This window comes from Condylura cristata, unplaced genomic scaffold (genome assembly GCF_000260355.1).
Source record: "Condylura cristata isolate star-nosed mole 26May11 unplaced genomic scaffold, ConCri1.0 scaffold00016, whole genome shotgun sequence".
NCBI lineage: Eukaryota > Metazoa > Chordata > Mammalia > Eulipotyphla > Talpidae > Condylura > Condylura cristata.
Genome location: NW_004567117.1, coordinates 31,393,330 through 31,416,848, shown reverse-complemented (window position 1 = coordinate 31,416,848; position 23,519 = coordinate 31,393,330). Strand labels below are relative to the sequence as shown.

The following is a 23,519-nucleotide window of genomic DNA, read 5'->3' as shown; positions in this document are numbered from 1 at the left end:
CTGAAATTGTACTGGTTGTCACTGTCAGAGGATACCATACTCTCAGGATTCAACTCATGCTGCCAAAGAAACATTTTAACTTAGGTATATGCACATCATCATATACTCCCATGAACTAGCTAAGAGAGCATCTGTCTGTACTCTTGCAGCTTTGAGTATTGTAATTATTTTAATATGTCTTTTTATATTAAAATGATATTTTTGGTTCTTTCATTACTATGATGTGAAACATTTTTCACAGATCTGTGAACTTTCTGTTTCCTATCTTTTTTAAAATGCTTTTTGGGAGCCTCCCTGATGGCATAGGGGTTAAGTTTCAGCACTATCACTGATTCCATCCCTGGACAGGGCACTGACCCTCATATGGCTCAACAGACCTCTCCTGTCTCGCCTGCTGCTTCCCTTAGCAGGGTATTTCAGTAAATCTGCCTGATCTGCTGCTCACTTGGTCTCTGGTAAATCTTCTCAACTGCCACACTTTAGGCCCATACCTCAGTTCTTCTTCTATGCATAAATAAAATAAATATTTTTAAGAATAAAATGCTTTTTGATAAATTTTGTACTGTTATCTTAGTGTTTTCTCATTCAATTTGATTCCAAAAATATTTCTAGAGTAGCTAATCTGATTCAGACTGCTAGACATAAAAGGAAATTGTCGAGCTAAGATCCTTATCCTTGTATTCTTATATTGGAGGTACATTCAATAAGTAATTTCACCTACGTGTAAATTGATCTTAAGTCATAAAGAAGCTCAAGTAGTGAGCTTCCTATATTGTCCACTCACAGCAGAATAGTGGAATTGCTGGGTCCTGTGTATAACACACTGATTTCCATGAAGTGCAGCCACTTCTCTATCTGAGAATTCCTGTTGCTTCACATCCTTCACAGTGACAGTTTGTAATGGCATCTCATTGTAATCTTAATTTACAAGTCCTTGATTAACTGCGGATAAGCATTTTTCATGGGTGTTTTTTGTTTGTTTTGTTTTCCCATTTGATTTTCTCTTTTATGAAGCTCTTCAAGTCTTTTGGTGCTTTTTCTATTTTTTTAATATTTTTCCTATTGAGTTATGTGTTTTTGTGCAAATTCTTTGTATGTTCTAGATGCTAGGCCTGCCACCACCACCACAGGCTTGCTCTGGTTTTCCTGCCCAGCTGTCACATCTTCCTGTGAATTTCTTTCACTTACCTCCTTCAGTTGATTTTGGCTCCTGTGTCTTCCTCTGCCTTGACTGACTGTTCCATGTTGATGGAGTATATTTTACAGTAACTTTTTGGGAAAAGAGCTTATATAAGATAGATTAAAAAAAATTTTTTTTAATTACATGTGCCTGGAACTGTTTTTGCTTTTTTCTAGTAGATAGGACTTATTATCTATGGAAACTATTCTGATCTCTTTGTCTGTATTTTCTGAAATTTCATGATTTGTTGGGCATTTGAATCTACAGTCTCAGGCTCAGAATTATTAAATATCTGATAGTCCTGCTGTCTCCTGCTTTTTCCTCTCTGTGAAACTCCTAGCAGTCAGATGGCCATTTTTTTTTTTTTTTGAGCCCCTAATTGTAGTGTCACTAAGTCTTTTTTCATGGACTGGTCAGAGTCCTCAGATGAAGAGTCCTCCAGGCTGCTGCCTGGATTGGTAAGTTTATCTACCAAAGTGTTAAAAGCTGAGGTGGAGAAAGTCTAGGTAAAGCTGGGGGAAGGGGTGGGGGAGTGAGAGCAGCCACTAAAACAAAACCTCCTTATTTTGATTCAGGATGGAAGCAATACAAAGATGTAGCCCTGGACTCTGAGCATGTTTAAGAAAGCCTCTCTCCATTCTCATAAGCCAGCTTACTGTTGTAGGTTAAGTTCTTGTTTGTTCCAGCAGTCTTGTGTACTTCTTAGGTACTTCATTGAAATCAACGTTGGTCTGTAACCAGCCTCTTCCTCCAGACTTTTAATACACAGGATCTATCAAGTGCTGAATACTTTAGAATGAATGTAACTCCAACTATTTGTAATTTTGCAGATCTCTTTGTTGGTTTGTCCATATCACTGCTATGTAGTGGTTGCGGGTGAAAAATGAAAACTCTTTACTATCAGTTTAACAGGTGTCTTTGTGGGCTTTGTGGCATCCTTAAGCTGCTTCAGTTTGATGCAGTGAAATATTTTGCCAAGCTCACTTCTCATTTTCTTAAGTTGCTGTTAGTATTCTTGGATTTCATGATCCGAATTGGGGCAGTTGATACAGTTAGCATTGCAATAAGAATAAAGCAGAAGCATGATTTCAAATGAGCAAGTTTGTTTTGTAGAGTTAGACTTGACTATTCTCACCATGGTGAAGCAGTAATCCCATGCAGATGTGTTGATATTTAAAATGTGTGAAAGCATCCTCAAGCCGCTTCTCAAGTATTTCTTCTCTAGCCCTGTATCCTAAACTCTGAGTTTAATTGGTATATCCCCTTCTTTTTAGAGATGACAAATACTGTTAACAAGATCATGAAACAAATGATTGCCCAAAGGACATCCATTACAGAGTAACCCCTGTCTTGTTTTGTGGGGTAAACACTTATTTGACAGCAGGTAGAATGTAGATTTTAGTACAGGAATTAATGGTTGTATGGTTTGGTAAGAAAACATCAGGCATTGAAGAATCTTTATCTTAATAGCAAAAGAAGGATTCTCCTAGGGGAGTCTCACCAGGAATGTAGTCCTCCTCTGATTCCAGCTCTCAAAGAAACTATCCAGAAAGGAGAGTTTCTGGATAGAAAAGACTGAGCTTTTATCCATACCTCTTAATGCTTTCCAAATAGCAATCTTCAGGGTCACCACGTTGAAAAGAAATTGAAAGCTATTTTTATAAGTTAGCATTTCACTTATTTCTAAAAAGTCCTACCTAGCCAGCCAATTCATGAATTTGTCCAAATTCATTTCTGATTTCTTGTTAGTGTCTTTTTTCAGAATAAAATATTGAGTTTGAGATTCATCATGCTTGTGAGTAAAGGTTTAACAAAGCCTTTTTCACATTAGAAATTGATGTTGGGTTAAATCTGCTTTTAGCTCTGCTTCCTGGAAATCTGAAGGTAGAATGTCAGCTATGTTACTAGGTAACGGTGGTATGATAAAATGTCACATGATTGGTAAATCAAGTCTGGGCTGAAAATACTAAATAAACATTAGTTATTAAATAAGTAATAAATGGTGGGAAGCTATTGCTTTGCATTTGCCTGAGTAAAGAAATTACTAACTAGACATGTCCTTTTAGACATAGAGACCCAGAGGCTGGGGTGTCTCAGGGTCCTGGTTTCTATTGGAACACAGCTTCTAAGAGAGGGTGACTATTGCATCCGCCCATGGTACTCTCATTCTCTCACATCTCGGCTGTTGTTTGAAGGTCTAGAGACTGGCCTTGAGACTCCTGTAAAGATTCCCAGGGAAAACAGAAGCTTACGGCTGGCTGTTGACATCTCTTTTCCTGTCTTTTTATCTTTTTAAATTAATCTGATGCCAAGTGTGGCCTATTGTAGTCTTGAGTCTCTTGATGTCTAATTAGGGCCAACAATGTCACCCTAGAATGGGTATAGCAATCAGAAAACAATATTTTCTTGTGTTGATTTTAAATGTATCCCTTATAAGTTTCAGGGTGGGAAATACTTTTGACTTTCGAAGATTTACTGAGATCTTTGTGTCTCTGAACTATACAGTCTGTCCTTTTTCAATCTGCACATTTCTAATCATATTTGTCATCATTCTAATCATTTTAGTCTTCCCTGTGGCAAGCCATTATTTCTTCTAGCATAACTTTTACCTTTCTCTGGATCTTTGATTCCAATTTCTTTCTTTGTTCTTTTGTATCTTTCGTCTTTTTTCCTTTGAAAGATAGTCACCTGAGTTTAGCACAGCATGTGTCAGGTAATCTACACTTGAGTACTTTGGGTTGGACATGTTTTCTGACATCCTTTCTTCATGAGGCCAGTATTTTCTGAGTTTCTGATCAAAAATTAACTCAGGGTTTTCTTCCTCCAGTCATCATAATTGTAATAGATCATCATGTTTGTTATAGCATATCATTTGGATTATTTTGCTTTAATTGTTTATTTAAATCACATTAAAAATCTTTGACCCCTTTTCAATTCATTTTATCATCATCATCATCATATTGCTTGCCTTTATTGCTGCTTGCTAAGTATTTACATACATTATTTCACTTGATCTTTGTTAAAAAAAAAAAACATGCCTATTGAGTATATGTCAACAGTTCAATTTATAGATAAAGAAGCCAGCTTAATATGATTGCATTTGTCCAATGTCACACTTTCAGGATATCAGACACTCAGGAGTCCAATCCAAGCAGTTTGTAATCCATCCTAAATATTCTGATCATTTCTCATTGTTTTGCCTGTTCACTACCTGAAAACATCAGATCGTATCCGCAGACCTGGAGACCCCACTGTATACTTTCTCCTTCAAGATTACTTCCAGCGATTGTGGAGGTCAGAAGCCAGTGGTGGCAGCAACCCCTAGCTAGAATGCTGAATTTAGTCAGCTAGAACAAATCTACCTGTCCAGGAACACATGGAGAATTCTCAGTATCTGGCTTCTCCATGTGCTTCTGATTACCACAAAACCCAAGGTAATAGTTTGTCAAGACTGGACCCTCAAGACCATGTGACTGTATACAGTCTTTTGAGACACCTCTTTAGACATCTTCTAGCTGAGAAGCTAGAAGAGATTAAAAAAAGCGTTATAGGTATAAAAAAGATAAGCTGTTCAAGAGACTAGACATTCCAACATTTCTGTACTGATCATCCAAGTTGCTTTCTCTGTGTGACCAAACCTGAGAAGTACCAGCTGAGATGCAAAAGAGTAGAAAGGTAGTGATTCTACAACTTTACACCTTGATGCTGGAATTACTGCCAGGACCAGTGGGCAAGGGAATCCCTCTGGGCTGGGAGCAGGGGACTCCAGTCTATACCAGAGCCTCCTCACTGTCATTGAGGAACTGAATGCAGCAAAGCACTAGTGAAAAACCCAATCCAACTACAAAGATAAACCTAAATCCTGCCTGGCTCTTCAACTACAAAGATAAACCTAAATCCTGCCTGGCTCTTCTTACTGTACATGTGGGAGGTAAAGATTGTTAGCAGCAGTACACTGTTGGAGCTTGGTTACTCAACTGAAACTCTATATAGTGTAGAACTGTGACTTCTTACTCAGATTATAGGGAAATGTAAAAATGCCCGCAGCAACATCATCTTTCTGTAAGGGATAAGGAGAGACTGGGCCAGCCAAGCTGGAAGGACAGAGGTGTGTGTTCACTTATAACAGTGACAAACCAGTCTTTGTTCTACCAAGAGTGAAAACGAGGGTCCTTCTTAATAGACAGGTTGCTGACATCCCACAGGGACCATGCAAAGTGTTAAAGTTACATCCAGTTGAAACTTACTGTCCTTCAGAAGAAGCATAATGCAGAGTGAAGGTGAGGAAATAGAAAAACCCCCACCATATACCGTGGAAGTACAAACAGAATGTTCCATACTCACTTTCTTGTCCTTGTCAGAATATTGAGCCAAGGTAATAGTTTTCAATATATTTGTGAAAACTGCATTCTGAGGGTAAATAAGTGGACATGTGCTATTGTGTAGTTCTTTAAACTGAGAAATAAGTAAAGATTTTGAATACCTACTCAGTGCTAAGAAGCTGAGTACTAATTGTTACTGTTTTTATTCTTCTAAAACCAGAAACTATTATTATCCCACTTTACAGTAAGAAAACCAAAATGCTGAGAGCTTTCCCAAATGATATGAACACCAATTACAAACTAAAAATCACTGTCTTAGATAATGACTATGTATTTGCGTAGTTCTTTTGTTATTGCTGGTTTATTTACATATGCACTATCTTATTGGACCCTTAAACCAGAACTAGAGAGAGGAAATGGTGGAATTAAGGTCATTAAGCAACTCAGCCAGGCCTTGAATCCAGGTCATATGATGAATTCCGTGTTTTCAACATTCACTGTATAAGCCTGACTAAGATTCCAAATAGCCAGATTTTCCAACAACTTTCTGTAGAATACTGCATCCAAATAGTGCTGGCACACTGGAAATCCATTCAAAACATGTTTAACTCTTTTTACATATTTTGAAAAGAATATCATGATCAAGATATAAATAACATCTTTACTTTTTGCCTCTTTCAGCATTTTACCTTCCACTTCCCTCCCCAAATGTCCCTGAAATGTGGGCTTCCGCAAGTCTTTGCTATTGCTTCTTTCATGAAGTTAACCTTGACTGGTGCTGGTAGAGGAGACGATGAATCTACTCTTATTGTTAGCTTACAGGGAATTGAGATGGAGATTTTTCATAAAGACATTCAGGAATAAGACAAGGATGCCCAATGTCTTCACTGTTTAATTTACAATGTTACAGGTTTTAGGCATTGCAGTTAGACATCAGAATGAATCAAAAAGGATCCAGGTTGGAAAACAAGAAGTGAAACTATTATAATTTGCAGGAATACGATATTAAATATAGAAAACCCTGCAAACTAAATCAGAAAACTGCTAGATGCTATATAGAATAAATGAAAACAGCATAATGCTAGGTTACAAAATTAACACAATAATCAGTTGCATTTTCTGAGAGAAATAAAAGAAAAACGTTAATTCACAGTTGTCTCAAAAACAATGAAATACCTAAGAATTAACCTAACCAAGGAAGTGAAGGGCATAGCAATAAAAGTTGCAAGATGTTATTAAAGGATATAGGTGAAGATGTAACGAGATAGGACATTTTATATTTATGGATGGAGAGTATTCATGTAGTCAAAATGGCTGTTCCACCAAGAGTGATATATAAGCTTAGCATAAGTCTCATTAAAATGTTAACAAAATTCTGGGCCCTCCCTGGTGGCGCAGCGGGTTAAAGCACAGCACTAAGAAGCTTTAGCCACTTCCGCATGAGTTCGATTCCCACCTGCCGGCTCAGGAGGAGATCCACATGGCATGGCAGACCTCTCCTGACCCGCCCGCTGCTCCCCTCAGCAGTGTACTTTGTTGATCTGCCTGTTCTGCTCCCCGCTCTGTCTCTGGTGAATCCTCTCACCCTCCGCATCTCTGGCCTGTACCCCAGTTCTGTATGAATAAATAAATAAATCTTTTTTTTTTTTTATTTTTTTTTTTAAAGATTTATTTATTTATTTGTGCATACAGAGCTGGGGTACAGGCCAGAGGCTCAGGGGCGGTGAGAGGCTTCACCAGAGACAGAGTGGGGAGCAGAACAGGCAGATCGACGAAGTACACTGCTGAGAGAAGCAGTGGGCGGGTCAGGAGAGGTCTGGCTCGCCATGTGGTCTCCTCCGGGGCAGGCGGGAATCGAACTCATGCGGAAGTGGCTTCAGATTCTCAGTGCTGTGCTTTAACCCGCTGCGCCACCAGGGAGGGCCCTGAATAAATAAATAAATCTTTTAAAAAAAAAAAGTTAACAAAATTCTTGGAAGAAATTGAACAAAAAGTACTGAAATTTATATAGAACCATAAAAAGCCTCAAGTAGTAAAAGCAATCTTGAGAAAAAAGGAGAGAAACAGAGGCATCATGTTACCTGACTTTAAGCTTTAAGCAACAGTAATTAAAACAATGTGATGTTTGAACATCAATGGGACAGTTTCAGAAGCCTGTGAATAAACCAGGTATAATATCAATAAATTCATGATAAAGGAGTAATAACCATACAATGGGGGAGCATTCTTTTATTAAAAAAAAATGCTAGGGAAACTGTACAGCCACATGTACAAGAATAAAGTTGGAGGACAAATGCCATGCATAAAAATTAATTCTCACGGATTATGGACTTAGATAAAAGCCATGCAACAAAATATATGGGAGAAAACATTGGCTATTCATTTTATGGCATCAACAATAAAGATCTTTTGAGATCAAACCCTCAGACAAGGGAAATAAAAACAAAAATAAGCAGTTGGAATTTCCTCAAATTAAAAAACTTACACAGGGGCCTCCCTGATGGTGCAAGGGTTAAGTCCCACTACTGTGAAGCTATCACCAGCCACTGCGGCTTGAGTTCAATCCCTGGTTTGATCCGTGTAGCTCACCCACACGGCGCAGCGACTTCTGTCTCCTCGCTGCTCCCCTCAGCAGTGTATTTCTGCTGTTCAGTGTAGATCTGCCTGTTCTGCTCCCCACTCTGTCTCTAGTTAATACTCTCACTCTCCACACCTCTGGCCTAAACCCCAGCTTTTATAGGCATAAATAAATAAGATAAATCTTAAAATAAAATAAAATGCCACACAAGAAAAAAATTAAAAAAAAAAACATTTAGAGTACAACAGTAGGAAAACAATAACTCAGTTATTAAATGGGCAGTTAATAAACAAATGAATTGACAGTTCGCCAAAGAGAATCTCTGCAGGCTAATAGAAAAATATTCCTTTAATTTATTTTATTTTTAATGAGACAACAATACCAATTTAATAAAACTATTTTAAAAGATAATAACACTTGTCAAAGCTCATAAAATGTGCAACACCAAGAGTGAACCCTAATGTAAACTATGGGCTTTTTTCAATGGGGTAATGCTGATTTTCAACACTGTATATGGTCCAGAGGTGTAGGACCACACCATCAGCTGTGCATCACCACACCACCGCCACATCTACCATTAAGGCACCCATGTCCTCTGCCACAGTTCACTGGACCCCCCACATGTACCCTGCCCTGCACCCTCGTGGGTCCCCTCCAGTAGCTTCAGCTCTGCAGTCAGACTTTGAGGGTTTGTTTCCGTCTCATCCTTTGCTTTATTCCCCTCTATATTCCACATATAACTGAAAACATCTGGTATTTGTCTTTTTTCTCCTGACTTCAAAAATTAACAGGCTAAGGAAGAAAAATCATGTGCCGTATATCTCAATACCTACAGAATAGCATTTGTCACAATAGAGCATTCTTTCGTAACAACAGTTTTAAAAACTATGAAAGCCTTCTTAACCTGGTATTCAGTTTGATGTTTCTGAAAATGATAATTGCATAATTTTTGAAAGGCATTCTACCCAGTATCATTTCTTTGTTGTTAGTAACATGAGTTTTATCCTTAAAAGACACATATTATTTTTACTTTCTATGTGGTAATAGGGCTGTCTTCTCATTTCATAAACAAAGATGCTAACACCAAGCAATAATGATTGACAATAATAGTGAATGGCAGCTTGTGAGCCCTTGCTGTGTGCTGGGCATCGTTCTTTGCACCGTGAAGATGTTACTTCATTCTAATAACAACTCCATGAGGCAGGCACTGTAGTCTCATTCATTTATAGATCAGGAGCTCAGGAGCTAGGGGAGTTAAATAACTTGCCTAAGTTATAAAGAATTTGCATCCAATAAATTAGAAAGAGAAAAATGTCATAACGCCAAGCGCACTGGCACCTACTGAGTTCTCTAAAACACTGCCTGATGCCACAGAAGAATGAGTGTCTTTACATCCCATTGCTGATGACTATCAGAAGCAGACCCTAGACAGGCCTTCTCACTTGGAGCAGTACATAGTCTACACACTTGATGTCTCACTTATTTCATTATGCATGTTTCATCTGTTTCTTGTCCCTTAATTACATTGCATCTTCAGACAGAAAATAATCCTTTGCTTCTTTTGTAAATCCTCTAGATAGCTCTTCTGTTGAAGAGGTTGTCAATATATACATTGATTAAAACAATAACTTGAAGAAAAAACAAAAATCAGTGAATAAAATACACTTTTTTTCCTTTAAAAGTATGTTTATCATTGTCTTTAAAAATAAAAAGCTCAGTCTCCTACTTTAACTCTTGAGAAATTGGCCACTTAACAAGCACGAATGTCTGCCTGTCTGACACATACTTATTTATTTTTAACCCTCATCTACCCCACAAAAGCTTCTCCTTTCTATAAATCTGTGACCTGATGATCACTCACTGGTTTCATGACATTTGGTTAAATGAGATTTTAGTATTACTCAAATGGTACAACTGATTAATCAGAATGTGACATTGGACAATTTACTGTTCAAAACTAATAGCATAATTGGAGGTAATGTGCTATACTTAGATTTCATGACTTGCAGTCTAATAAGGTAGATGGAGGAAGGCTGTAAACACCTACGGTGGGAAAGTACCTTCTTTGAAAGGTTGCTTTGAGTTACACTAATGCATTGTTGATTCCTATTTTAGCCAAAGGTTTAACTTTAAACTGTTTCTAATATTAGCCATGTCTTCTTATTGCAGATGCTTTCAGAGGAGGAAAGTTGATCTATTTTAACAATTTAATGGTTGCTATGGATATTTGATAAGAGCGTTGTAACTGTTAAATTCATCATCGCTAAATTGTGTGCAAAATTTTAACCTGGTAGTGGTGGGAAATACATTTTTATATCTTCAAATGGAGTTTTCCATATTCTTTGCTAGTTCTGTAGCCCAATTCTAGCTGAAATTTTTGGCTAAACAACTTAGCACCTTTTATTTCAAATTTGTCTACATTCAAATATTGTCTATAAGGGAAACCAAACCTTTTGTTGCGTTAAGAATTGGTGGAGACCCTCCCTGGTGGCACAGCGAGTTAAAGCACTGCACTACGAAGCTTAAGCCGCTTCCTCATGAGTTCGATTCCCACCTGCCCCGGAGGTGACCCACATGGCGCGGCAGACCTCTCCTGACCCGCCCGCTGCTCCCCTCAGCAGTGTACTTCGTTGATCTGCCTGTTCTGTTCCCCACTCTGTCTCTGGTGAAGCCTCTCGCCGCCCCTAAGCCTCTGGCCTGTACCCCAGTTCTGTATGCACAAATAAATAAATCTTAAAAAAAAAAAAAAAAAAGAATTGGTGGAGGCAAAAAGGAGACGATATGTGATCAAGTAGAAAGAAACAGCCAAAGCCAAGGCCCAGGCCTGCTTCTGACACTGCTCTGGCTAGCCTGGGTCAAGCCTGTCCCTGGCTGAGCCTGTTGGCCCATCTGAAGGACAGTGCTCCTGTCAGCCCCAGAGGATTGTTGTGAGAATTAAATCATAGGTGTAGAACACATGGTCCGTAATATGCATGCTGTAGGTTTTTGTCCCCTTCCTTTAAGACATATAATTTAACTTTCCCTTCTGCGTTACTTAGTTCTTTGATAATGTGACATATAACTACTCTCACATACTGGTTTGCAGTATCTGAGCATTTGAATATTGGATGTTCCACTTAGAGTGTTCTATAATATTCTTCAATTCTATGCATTTTGTTACCTCTATCAGCAACTTCAAGAAGTAGGTGTAAGTACCCTATGTTCATTTAGCACTTACCCCCGTGGTTGCACTGACACTTCATAAAAGCATGACACAAAAATACTAGAACTATCATTTATTCATCTAGAGATTTCATTTTACTGATTCCTAGTATTGACATAGATTGCCTGCCGGGGTCCGTGTGACAGCCGCAGTATCCCAGCTATTATGATGGAAAGGATAGTAGTTGGTTCTTGACTTAAGGACTTGACATTTCACCTTTTCATTCATTTTAAGTTTATTTTAATGTATATGAGTCATGATTATAATATCTAGATTCAATACAATAACCCCTCACAAAATGGAGCAATAGTATGGTTCCTGCAAAAGAACCACAAATTAAAGAATTGTAGGCAATACAATATTATAATTATATATATATATATATATACCTATAGTATATGCGAGTACATATACATAAATATACTGATAATTGTAGTAGATGCTTATATACTATGTATCTATACTATAGACATAGACATATATGCTATAGACATACTATAAGCATATGTCTATACTATATGCATAGAGTGTACTTACAGTATAAATAAGTATGCATAGTATATATAGTAAGTATATATAATACATATATACTATAAGATTAGTTAGATATGCTATATACTTATATATACTATAAGTATACGCAGGCATATCTCTGAGATACTGTGAGTTTGTTTCCAGACTATAGCAATGAGACAGTTATCACAGTAAGCAAGTTACATGAACTCTTGGCTTCCCAATGCATATAAGACATATTCTTCACTGTAGTCTACTAAGCTTGGAGTAGCATTATGTCTAAAAATCTCTGTACATACTTTAACTAAATGTGACACATGAAGTGACCACTATTGGAAAAATGACATTGATAGACTTTAATACCTTCAATTTTTAAAACACACACACACACTCCTGCAAAGCACACAATGAACTGTTAGGCCCTTTCTTCTAGAATAAATGCTATATTACAAGATAAACATCATGATGAACTAGTCAAACCTCACAAGAAATGCATCCATAAAAGTTATCAAGAAAGCTATTTGTATTATGGACTTAAATCTACCATAATAAACAATACATCTTACTGTGAGCCATATTGAATTTGCTGATGAATATGTGAAGCCTTTGTGATGAGCAAAGTTTGATTTGTGCAGTATAAAAATTACTCAGATTATTTTTAATGGTATTTTGATAAATATAAAAAAGTGTTTTGTATCTAGCTATTTTTAAAATCTAGTTTTTCATCTCCTTTCATAGAGTGTATGTGTGCATATTTATGTAAATAATTAATGCTATAGTATATGTTACATAATTTATAAAAATATACTTTGTAAGTATACCCTCCCTTTTTTGCTTGTAGGCATGTACCATAAAAAAAAAATTACTAAAGAAAGTATACTTAGAGGGGACTACATCAAACTAAAAAGCTGCTGCAAAGTCAAAGAAACCATATTAAAATAAAAATAGAATTTATCGAATGGGAGGAAATATGTGCAAACCATATATCAGACAAGGGATTAATATCCAAAATATACAAACAATTTGTTTAACAACAGAGAAACACATGACTCAGTTAAATGGGCAAAGGATGTAAATAGGCACTTCACCAAAGAAAACCACAGATGACCAATAGATGCATGAAAAGATGCTCTGTGTCACTTATTAAGGAAATGCAACTGACAACCCTGTGTACTGTTGTGAGGCTGTCAGTTGATACAGCCACTGTGGAAAATTAAAAAAGTTAAAACTAGAACAACCTTATAATCTAGTAATCCCACCTCTGGGTATTTAACTGAAAACTAGGAAAACACTAATTCAAAAAGATACAAGTACCCCTGTGTTCATTGCACTATTCACAGAGACTCAGATACAGTAGCAACCCACATGTTAGTGTATACACATGGGATGTATACACTATAGATATTACACTCAGTCTTTAAAAAATGAAATCTTGCCATTTGCAATAGCATGTATAGACTTTGAGGGGTTGTGCTAAGTGAAATCCGTCAACAAAAGAAAAACAAGTACTGTACTATTATACTCATTTGTGCAGTCTAAAGAAAGAAAGAAATGAACAAAGCAAAACAAACCCTTAGACTCTGGAAACAAAGTGGTAGTTACCAGAAAGTAAGGGAGGAAGTTGGTCAGCATTGGTTGATGGTGGAGATGACTGGACATTTGTTAGTAAACATGGTGATGTATAGTCACTGAGATGAGAAAATGTACTCCTGGGTCCTATACAGATAATATTACCTCAGTAAAAGAAAAGGGAAATTGGCCCCCCTGGTGGTGCAGCAGGTTAAAGCACAGCACTAAAAAGCTAAAGCCACTTCTGCATGAGTTCGATCCCTGGCCAGGGAGCTGACCCACATGGCACAGGAGACCTCTCCTGACCCAACTGCTTTCCCCTCAGTAGTGTACTTCGTAGATCTGCCTGTTCTGCTCCCCACTTTGTCTCTGGTGAATCCTCTCACCATCCCTGCACCTCTGGCCTGTACCCCAGTTCAGTCTGCATAAATAAATCTTAAAAAAAAAAAAAAGAAAGAAAAAGGAAATTAAAACAGTTGGGATCTCTCTAGCCTGAGATCTGACTGGTGGCCAAATCTCATAGAGACTGGTGTAAGAAGTCTCCAGCCAGGCCATGGAGCCGCTTCGCAGCTGTTTCTGATGATCAGCCACCTTTGAGAGCTGTTCCTTGTCTACATTTTCTTACATTGTAAGCCAAAAAATAATCCATAGTAAAATGTCCGCTTTTAGTAAATGTCAGAAAGAGAAAAACACATACCATATAACTCAAGTATATATAAGATCTTTCTCTCCCTTTCCATTGACATTTTTCACTTCTTAGAATACATTTTTAACTGATCAGTTCTTATGCTATAAAAATGTTTGGTCAAAGAAGAGAATTTTATGCATAGTTACTAGATTGAATCATATGAAGTTGCCAATATTCAACAGTTTTTACCTACAAAAATGCCACTTTATATGGTCAACCAATTTTTTGTCCCAGAAAACTATGTTTATGTCTAGAACCTATAAGGAAACTTACACAAAAGGGAAATATCTATTTTGCAACTTTGTTGTTGCATATTATAAAACAAAATGTTAATGTAAATATTATAGTATGTGTTCTTTTTTATGATGTGTTTGTCCTCAAGGACAAGCCTTCTTTTAAAAAGTCTTGGTTTATTTTGTGGGGAATTAATTATATTAAACCTGGACACTATGGATACTTATTGGACTTTGGGCAATGTTCCTTCTAAACCAGTTCACTTCCAAGTGTGCCGTGAAATGAGGCAAAAGTAAGTTTACTGTTGATTATCCCTGATGATTAAGGATAAGAGTGTTGTGGATAAACTAAATTAATAAATAATCTCCAAAATCATTTTGGCCATTAGCTTCCAATTCCTTTTCTAGTAAGTTTCATATTGACATTAGCTTCAGCTTTCTCTTCCCATCTTGTGATGGGTACCACGCTAAGTGAAATATAAATGCAAGGTAAAGCAGTACAGGAAAGCGCAGAATTCAAGAGCCTCCTTAATTCACAGAATAGATAATCAGCCCTGAATATTCACAGGTTGGCTTGGATTCAGTTTTCATAGCCTATATAGAGCAGACTGCACTTAGGAGGCTAGTGAGTTAAAAGCCAGGTCTCTCTGAGAAATGGAATTATGATCATTTGACTGCCATGTGACAAAGGCATCTTAAAATAACATCCAGTGGTTTAAAAAATAACATTTTATATTCCAGGTGATCACCTTCTTCAGCTCAAGGTTGCTTCAAGCTGGAGCTGAGCTGTCAGTGGAACGAGTCCTGGAAATCATCAAGCAAGGGGTTGTCGCCCTGCCCAAAGACAGACTGAAGGTAAGCCTGGTGAACAAAGCTTACTGCTGTCACCTGGTGTGTCTGAGCAGGCTCTATTCAGAATTACACCACTTACCAGAAAAGACTCCTTAAATACTGCCTTTCTATTATCTACTGATACATAGACCTGTGATGAAGGGAGAGTCTGACATACTCAAAAGTGGACAGTAAAAGAATCACTTGTCATCTTCATACCACTGGATTCCCAATGAGTATCCATTCTATGTACTGCAAGGAATTCATAGACTGTGAATAAAGAACACCATATTTTACTAACCTGGTGAAATTAATATCACAAAGGCTCATGGGAAGTTGATGAAGGTAATGCTGATGATCGCTACCATAGCTAACATGGTGTTTACTTGGTGCTGTCTAGGGTTCTGTGTGGTTTACCCTTGGAAGTAGAGCTGTTACACTGATTTTTCAGATGAGAAAACTGATGGACTAAGAGGTCAAGTCACTTATGTGAAGCCATAACTGGGACATTCCTATGCTGGCAGTCTGGTTCCTGTGTTTTTGTTTGCTATCCCCTCTGAGTCTTCCCCCACCCCCACTCCCCATATACTACAGGCTTAGGTAGAGGATGAAAAGAGAATCATATCATGAAGAAGTAGGGTAAATGCTGACATTTGTGTTAGATGTATTCAAGAAGTGACCTCATGATATAAAAGGTCATACTTCAAAGCTGATTTTTCTCATTGGAAAAGAGAAAATGTTTTGGTGGGGAAGTCCATGAGTATATAGCATTGCAGTCTAGTTTTACTTGGATACTTCATTTTAGTTTCTCTTCCATTATCTCTCATTTATTTTGAAGGCTTGTTCCTACGATGTTTGGCCTTCAATGTTTTATCATAACTAACTTCTGCTCTAAAGTTGAAGGGCTGTGTTTTTCAGCACTATCACTGCAACCACTGCTCACTGAATGCTTAAGAGATACTGTTTTGTAGGATATGAAAATATTTTCAGTTATCACAACAGGGTTGGTAAAACAACAGCACATTAGTCATTGTAATCACTTAGAAAATTCCACCATACATAATAGCAGTGAGGCTAATCCAGGGCTGAGCGAAGACGGTAGGGTTTCTGTTTATCAGCTAAAATGGCACCACCAAGTGGCAATAGTGAAAAAACTGATTATAGTTCACCAGACCCTCCAGCTTTGACTTTAATCTTGACAGTTCTTTCAGAGTAGAGAATTCCTATTATTTCCATTCTTATATAAAGTAAGACATTGTAGTATTTTTTACTTGCACTATTTTAAGTTGAATTGAATTAACCATGTGAATCAGCACAATAATGCATAGAGACTGAAGTGGCTTCTCACAGGAAGTGGTGGGAATTGGCATCTTAGCTAACTCAAGAAAGAAGTCAAACTATTGGCAGATGGAAGGAAAAAAGATAGTGCAGAGGCATCAGGAGGGAGGTTTTGATGAGCTCAAATAATCAGCATAGTGGAAATAATGGTGATTGAGATTAGCAAGCAGTATATTTAAACTGAAGGTGTTAAAAGTAGATCTCAGTGATAGCATGGCCCGGATTGGGCCATGATTCAGGGGACTGAAGTGATGAGGGATGTGAATGAAAGTCTGTGATTGAGCCAACTAATGAGCTGGAGGCCAAGGATGGACATCATAGTCATTGGGAATGGTAAACCCTGGGGTGGAAAGAAAAGCTGTGAGCCAAGCACTACAGCAAATAGTCTAGGACAATGGCCTGAGAGTCAATAGGAGACAACGACTCAGAAGAGAAGCTGCTACCAGCCTCGTGGGAGCAGAGCTTTTTAGAGGCAGAGGAATCATCGTCAAGAAACAATGAAAGCAAAGAGGCCCCCACCCTACCTCCAGACCCGAAGGCCAAGGCTGTGCATTGTGAAAGAGGGAGCTGCCTCCGCTTGCAAAGGCTCCCGGAGAACAGGGGAGGGAGAACAGAGTCAGTGCAGGGTTTTCAGATGACCAGAAAATAATCACTGTGGGGTTGGAAGATGTCACCGTGGGGGGTGTGAGGAAAGAACAGCAGGTTGGGTCAGAGGAGAGAAAACACAAAGCAGTAGGGACAAGAGTGTAGGAGAGGCTGGCTGACTGGTCAGACTTGTGTTTGAGGTAGTCACCAATAGTGAGGAAGACAGGTGACGCATTAGGGTCAAGCCCACCCCCTAGCACTGAATAAATCAAGCAGCTACTCATTGACAGCCACCGATCCAGGTGCTTGGGCACATCAGTGAGGAGAGGTTCCTGCGCACACCCCACTGACAAGAGACTGAAGTGTACTAGTGCTTGATAGCGCTCTGGAAAACAACGAGCTGGCTAAAGGGGCTCGGGAGTGTTGGTGAGGGTGTGGCAGGAGAAAGTTGTGGAGTTATGAAGAATGGTCTAGGCAATATTTAGCAAAGGTAAAAGGTAAGAGAGCTACGTGGGCCTAGGAGAGGAGAGTCCCAGGCATTAATGACAACCACAGACAGATAGGCCCTAAGCCGGAAGGAGGCCAAGTACATTGAAGAAGCAAGGAGACCAAAGCAGCTCAGATTGGGTAAATGAGGGGTGAACAAGATGAGTGGGGACGGAAAAGTGTGCTGAAGTGGGGAGCTATGACTGGACTTGAGCCATGGTGGTCGGTGGAAATGCTGACCGAATTAGAGGGAACGTCTGGTGGGAGAGGGGAGCACTTCGGCCTCCTAGGAGACAGCTTCAGTCCATGTTAATTACAAAAGCTCCAGGGAGCTGGTGTGGCAAGAATACAGGTCTCAGGGCCGCGTCGAGAACTGGTCTTGAAGTACTGAAAGAGTTGTTTATGGAAGTGGATTTGGATATGGTCCATGTGGTCTCCAGAACAACTTTCAGATGTCGCTTGGCCGAATCTGTTGTGGTCAGAAACCTGGCTCTGCTCTGCTGACTGCTGTGTAGTCCGACAATGGATGTGGCCCACTATGCTCTCAGTGGATCGAGGCGTCTGAACGAGACATTTTGGGGGTGCTACACCTTAAGACAATCTGGAAAACGTTCAGAGAATCACCAAAATTGTGAACGTGGAGTGATTAGAAAGCACACTGTTGATATTAGTCATAAGGAGACAACATTTGGGCAGAAGAGACTTGTCTTTGAGTGCTGGGAGAATTGTTTACAAAAGGAGATTTGGACATGTTTTGTGAGTTCTCAGGAATAAGACCATTTCATAGACACTACATACAGGGACCTGCATTTCAGTCCCATAAAAGGAAGAACTTCTAACAGATGGAATTATTTAGAGACAGGGTAGGCAACTTTGGGAAGTGATGCATTCTCTGTCGCTGGAGATGCTGAAGTAAGAGACTGGTGGCCACTGCAGGGCTCCAGATAGGTTCCATCTTGGGTGCAGCTCTGATCCGTTGGTACTAGGCTGCTGGTGTAGCAAATGGAGAAGGATTCTCAGGCAGGATTGAGATCTGTCACTGATGCCTGCTCATAGGAGCAGAGAGTAAGACATTTATGTGCAACTAGTTGCATTCCAGTTGTAAAGTCTCAAGTATTCATTGAGAAACCCAGCTGTGTGACTTTGGGGAGGAGAGGAGAGCAGCATGGGGAGGGGGCACAATAGACTGTGGTGGAAGGCTGGTGCCTTGGTGATGGGTGTGTTGTGGTAACATACATGGAAGGAGTGTGATGCCTCTAAGTCACAGTGTGGTAAATCTAGGTCACCTCAATAAAAATAAGTGAACACACTTAAAAAAAAAAAACACTTTTCCATTCCTAAGAGTATAATTCTGTCTATACACATACAAATATTGTTCACTACAAAGCAGGAAACTATAAAATTTCAGTGACAGTTTTCTCTCTTAGAAGATGACAGAAACAGTAAGGAGAAATTGTTAATCCAGGGATGTATTTTTAAGAGAAATGGCTCATTAATGACAAAGAAGTCACCTTTCAGTTCATAATAAGAGAGGGCAGTCAGAGCTGGATGCTGACAGAAGCATACATTACCAAAAGTTGGATGTGATTCATTACAAAGAAAAATATGATCCAAGAGGGATTGAAAGCTTTAAAAAAAAAAAATGTGTTAACTCTCCAATTACCGACTGTCCTATGCAAACAGGTTGGAGAACTGTAGTTGTAATCAGTTATCTGTTACTGACTGCATCCTCACCTCCCTCTTCTCCAGTCTCCTCTACGTCACAGATTATAAATCCTTTCTACTTGTGCTGTACAGAGTGAGTTCTGTGTTCCCTACTAAACCTGTCAAGAAAGTAAAGCCCCCAATTTCAAACAGAAAGGAATTTAATAGAGGGAATTCAAAAATCTTTGAAAGGATTAAGAAAGCCACGTACAGGGAAAACTACTGCTGACTCAGGAAATCGGAAGAGGCAAGAAATGACATCACCCCGATCTGGCCTGTGTGCATTACCCTTAGTAAGGGTCTGCAAAAGGATTGCTAAAAGCAGCAGGCAACACCACCGCTGCAGCCCACAGAGCTGCCCACCAATGCTACCAGAGTAACAGTGACCCTGGTTTCTCTGCTACCTTCTCTGATACATTGCCACGATTGCCCCCAAGTCCCTGCTGGTGATATTGTAGGAAGGGTAGTTCCCACCCTTTGGGTCTGCATGCAGGGGAAAGAGTGCAAGGGGGAAAAGGTGCTTGAGTTGGCGCCGAGCAATGTGGTATAAGACTGCAAGAAACCAAGGAAGCAGTCTGAGAAGCCCCTTCACATGCATGGGTTTTTATGAGGCTGTACACAAAGATAGAGTCGTGCGCAGAGAGGCAAGCATTCGCACAGATGTTGTCAAGAGACTCAAATTAGGAAAGGACTTTGATCCTCTGCAAGGAGAAAGCAAAGGAAAGAAGTTGAATCAATCAAGACAGGTATGAGTTCAAAAAAGAAGTGTTTTCCGAACTTGTATTAGTTACATGGGATGATTCCAAAGATGTCCTATAATTCTTAAGAGTCTAGAATTCTATGTTCTAACGTTCCATGAAAATTTTTTTGGAGACCACTGCTCCAGCAACTTTCTCTGCCCCTTAAAAACTATTTAGAGGTCAGTGCTTTATTGCTAACTACAAGTCTGGAGTCCTTTAAAGGACGCGGCCACCCATCACTTAACTCCATCGGAACTATGTCCGTGCCTTTCACTTCTTTCCCCTGCGTTTTTGACTTGACTTACTCAATGCTGTCCTTTCTCCCACCTCTGCTTTTGCTTATCTAAACTTGAAGCTTTCATTTAATAAAGGCTTGCTAAATGTAACCATTTGTAAACCCTTTCCTTTTACTCCTCAACCTGCACACCCCTTTCCCTCCTCTGAACACCCCTTCCATTTTACACTGACATTTTCTAGACTGTCTTCTTTTTACCTCACATGTAGCAGTTTGAATGACTTATCTTTGCCACACAACAATAACTTCCTGGAGAATAGGAGTCGTGAGACTCATGATGTGTGGTTCAGTGTCTTGCACTGAATTTCAGAAAACATAGTGAGTAAGTAGGTGGCTGCAAAGCCCTCTGTATCCTCTGGAGAGGAAATCGGGACTTGCTAGAATTCAAGCATTTGGGGCCTGCTCTTCTTTACTTCTAATGAGCTCTAATTCCCAGTGTGCATCAGGCACTGCTCTAGACACTGGGGAAAACAGACTAAATCCCTGTCTTCTCTTCATAGAGAAAATTCTTAGTTTGCTCTAGCTCTTACCTGAAAGGAAAATGAACTTCAGATTGCAGATCCTACGTGTAAATGCTAATGTGTTGTTCATCTGTTACACTTTGCTCAGGTAGGCTGTCCCTTGTATTTGAGATAGTAACATATACATGAAAGTATAAGGCGTGTTTTTTCAGGGTTATAAAAATAGAAATTAATTATCTGTGGCCGGGCCCAGCCAGTTAGCTTTTTTAAGAGTAGGATTCTACAGTCATGGGTAAATCCCTTCATGGAGCCAGTTCATTTTGTTCTGAAACAGCAAAAAATTGTACTCCTGACTCCAGTTTACCACCTCACTATGGTTCCAAGAAGGACATATGATAGATGGGTGATGATTAAGTTGAAAAAGAGAGAAAGAAAGAAAGAAAACCCATCCCCAGTGTTAGAAAAGAAACTAAAATTACGTTTACACACAGATGGTGAGCCATCCTCAGTTGGTTTAAGTGATAGCACATTATTACCACAGATGTTACTCAAAAAAGGGCTGTTTATGCTTATAATCAAGGCTTATCTCAATTATTTTAATCATCTTTTTGGATTGAGTGTTCATAATAAAACAAATCACTTCAAACCTCTAGAGTTTAATTCACAGAAAACTGCCATATCTAAAGTTGATTGAAAATTCAAGCTGTGTGTTGAAAAATATTTGTGTTATACCACATGACAGCACATTATAGTCTTTTGGGCGGTTCACTAATATATACTGATAAAATAATTGTCGGGTATGTAATAATAGCTTTGTACACAGAATGAGGTAAAAAGGGTTTTTCAAATTGAAAATACTGTTTTTGTAAGTGCTCTTTAAAAAGGTGGAATAGTGTATGGCTAGCAATTTATTCTTTCTTAATATATAAGTTAAATATTTAATTTTTTAAAATTCACCGAGTTCTTTCCAACTAACTTTTGAGTCGGTGAGAGCACAGCAGCCCTTACTCATGAGAAATAGCCAGCTAATGTCAACTGAAGACAAACCAAAAGTTTTTGAAGTTCCCCTTAACTTGTAGAACTGAAACCAGATTTGTAGAAGGATTATTTTTCCAATTTTGGGCAAGTAAACATTAAGATCTGGAAGCCCATGGCATAGTAATTGACTTTCAACCAAATAAAATATTTTTCAGTCAAATGTTATTTGACATAGTCTTCTAAAATATTTGTGTAATATCCTGTGTGGGAATATATACTCTTTGGATAAATCTGTCTATAGAGTTAAACAACTTGGCTGTTCAGAGTAAATAGTATTAATATCACTCTAAACATCCTCTTCTTACTGGTATTCCATGAAGTCTGGGAAAGGCAATCCCAGGTAATTAGTTTTTTCAGACCCTCCTGCATAAACAGAGACATAAAGAACAGACTCTGAAATCCTAAATTGCTTATTTCTTCTTTAGGGTTTGGAAGGAAATAAATAAAATTAGTCTGTCCTCTGGGAAATGAGTTAGGAGCCATAGCTCAGCGTTCTCATTGTCTATGCCCACAACGGGGTTTTCCTGGCTCCCGTTTCGCTTATGAGGGAGCAGTTTGAATGTCATAATGGGTCAGAACCTATCCAGGTCTGTCATGCCACTACCGCCCCACCTCATATTTGATTATGAAAGGTTTCCAGATTCCCTCTTTTCTTTGGCTTAGTGGATTATCTGTGTCACTTGAGGTTTCAGAATCTTTTTTTTTTTTTTTAAAGATTTTTTTATTCATGCATACAGAGCTGGGGTACAGGCCAGAGGCGCAGGGGGCAGTGAGAGAACTCACCAGAGACAGAGTGGGGAGCAGAACAGGCAGATCGACGAAGTACACTGCTGACAGAAGCAGCCCACAAGACAGGAGAGATCTGCCACACCATGTGGGTCACCTCCCCGCCGGGGATCAAACTCACACCCAAGCGGCTGCAGCCAGCTCTCAGTGCTGCACTCCAACCCGCTGTGCCACCAGGGATGACCCCGAAGTTTCAGATTTTTACCGCATCTGGTCTGTGAACATTAGGTATGATTTTCGGGGGGAAGTAGCCAGAAGATAATTTCTTTAGTATAAATAGAAAACACTGGAATATTAGAAGCCACTGACATTAATTGAACTTTTCATTTCATTCACTGAATGTACTTGATAGTCATAGAAAAAGACCTGGATAACCAGTTTCACACTAAATAATTTGAAAGACTTCATTTTAAAAATACAGTAGCTGTTTGGGATTGTAAAAAGAAATATAGAAAGATCAATGAAATGTCAAGAGTTTTCTCATAGCTCCCCACTGACTTGCTTAATTTCCCTCCCCCCCCTTTTCCTATTTGGAGGCTCTTCTTGTGCCCACCCCAAGTTTTCTTCTATTTCTGGTGCAGATTTCTGTGTGCCCACCTCCATCCCAAAGTGCGATCCCACCGCAGAGTCCAACAGGAACCAACACCCGGCACGACACAGTCCGATTCCTCTGTGTAGTTCCGTACCCACCCGTGTCTTCTACCACGGAAATGGAGCCAGTCGCACCTTCCCACTAACTCAGAAGTACTGTCAGGACCTAAGCTCTGTAAATTCTAACTATTCCCAAATCTTTACTTCTCTCCCCATCACCACTGGCCCATTTTGCTCCTCCTTTACGCTGTTACCTTAGCGTCCTCACCAGCGTCTACTTCCGCTTCCTCCCCCTACGGCTCCTCAGTCACATAACCAGTGTGCTGTGTATACATTGTGTTTTTATCCAACATGCAGAGCACTTTGGGTTTTTCCCCTA

At 39.2% G+C, this 23,519-nt stretch overlaps 1 protein-coding gene across 1 annotated transcript in view; it reads left to right on the top strand.

Moving 5' to 3' along the window:
- DYM (dymeclin) overlaps positions 1-23,519 on the top strand; it is a 286,000-nt gene that overhangs the window by 216,899 nt on the left and 45,582 nt on the right. Inside the window, exon 16 of the mRNA XM_004684007.2 lies at positions 15,027-15,140. Within this exon, the coding sequence (XP_004684064.1) occupies positions 15,027-15,140 (114 nt within the window). The remainder of the gene's footprint in view (positions 1-15,026; positions 15,141-23,519) is intronic.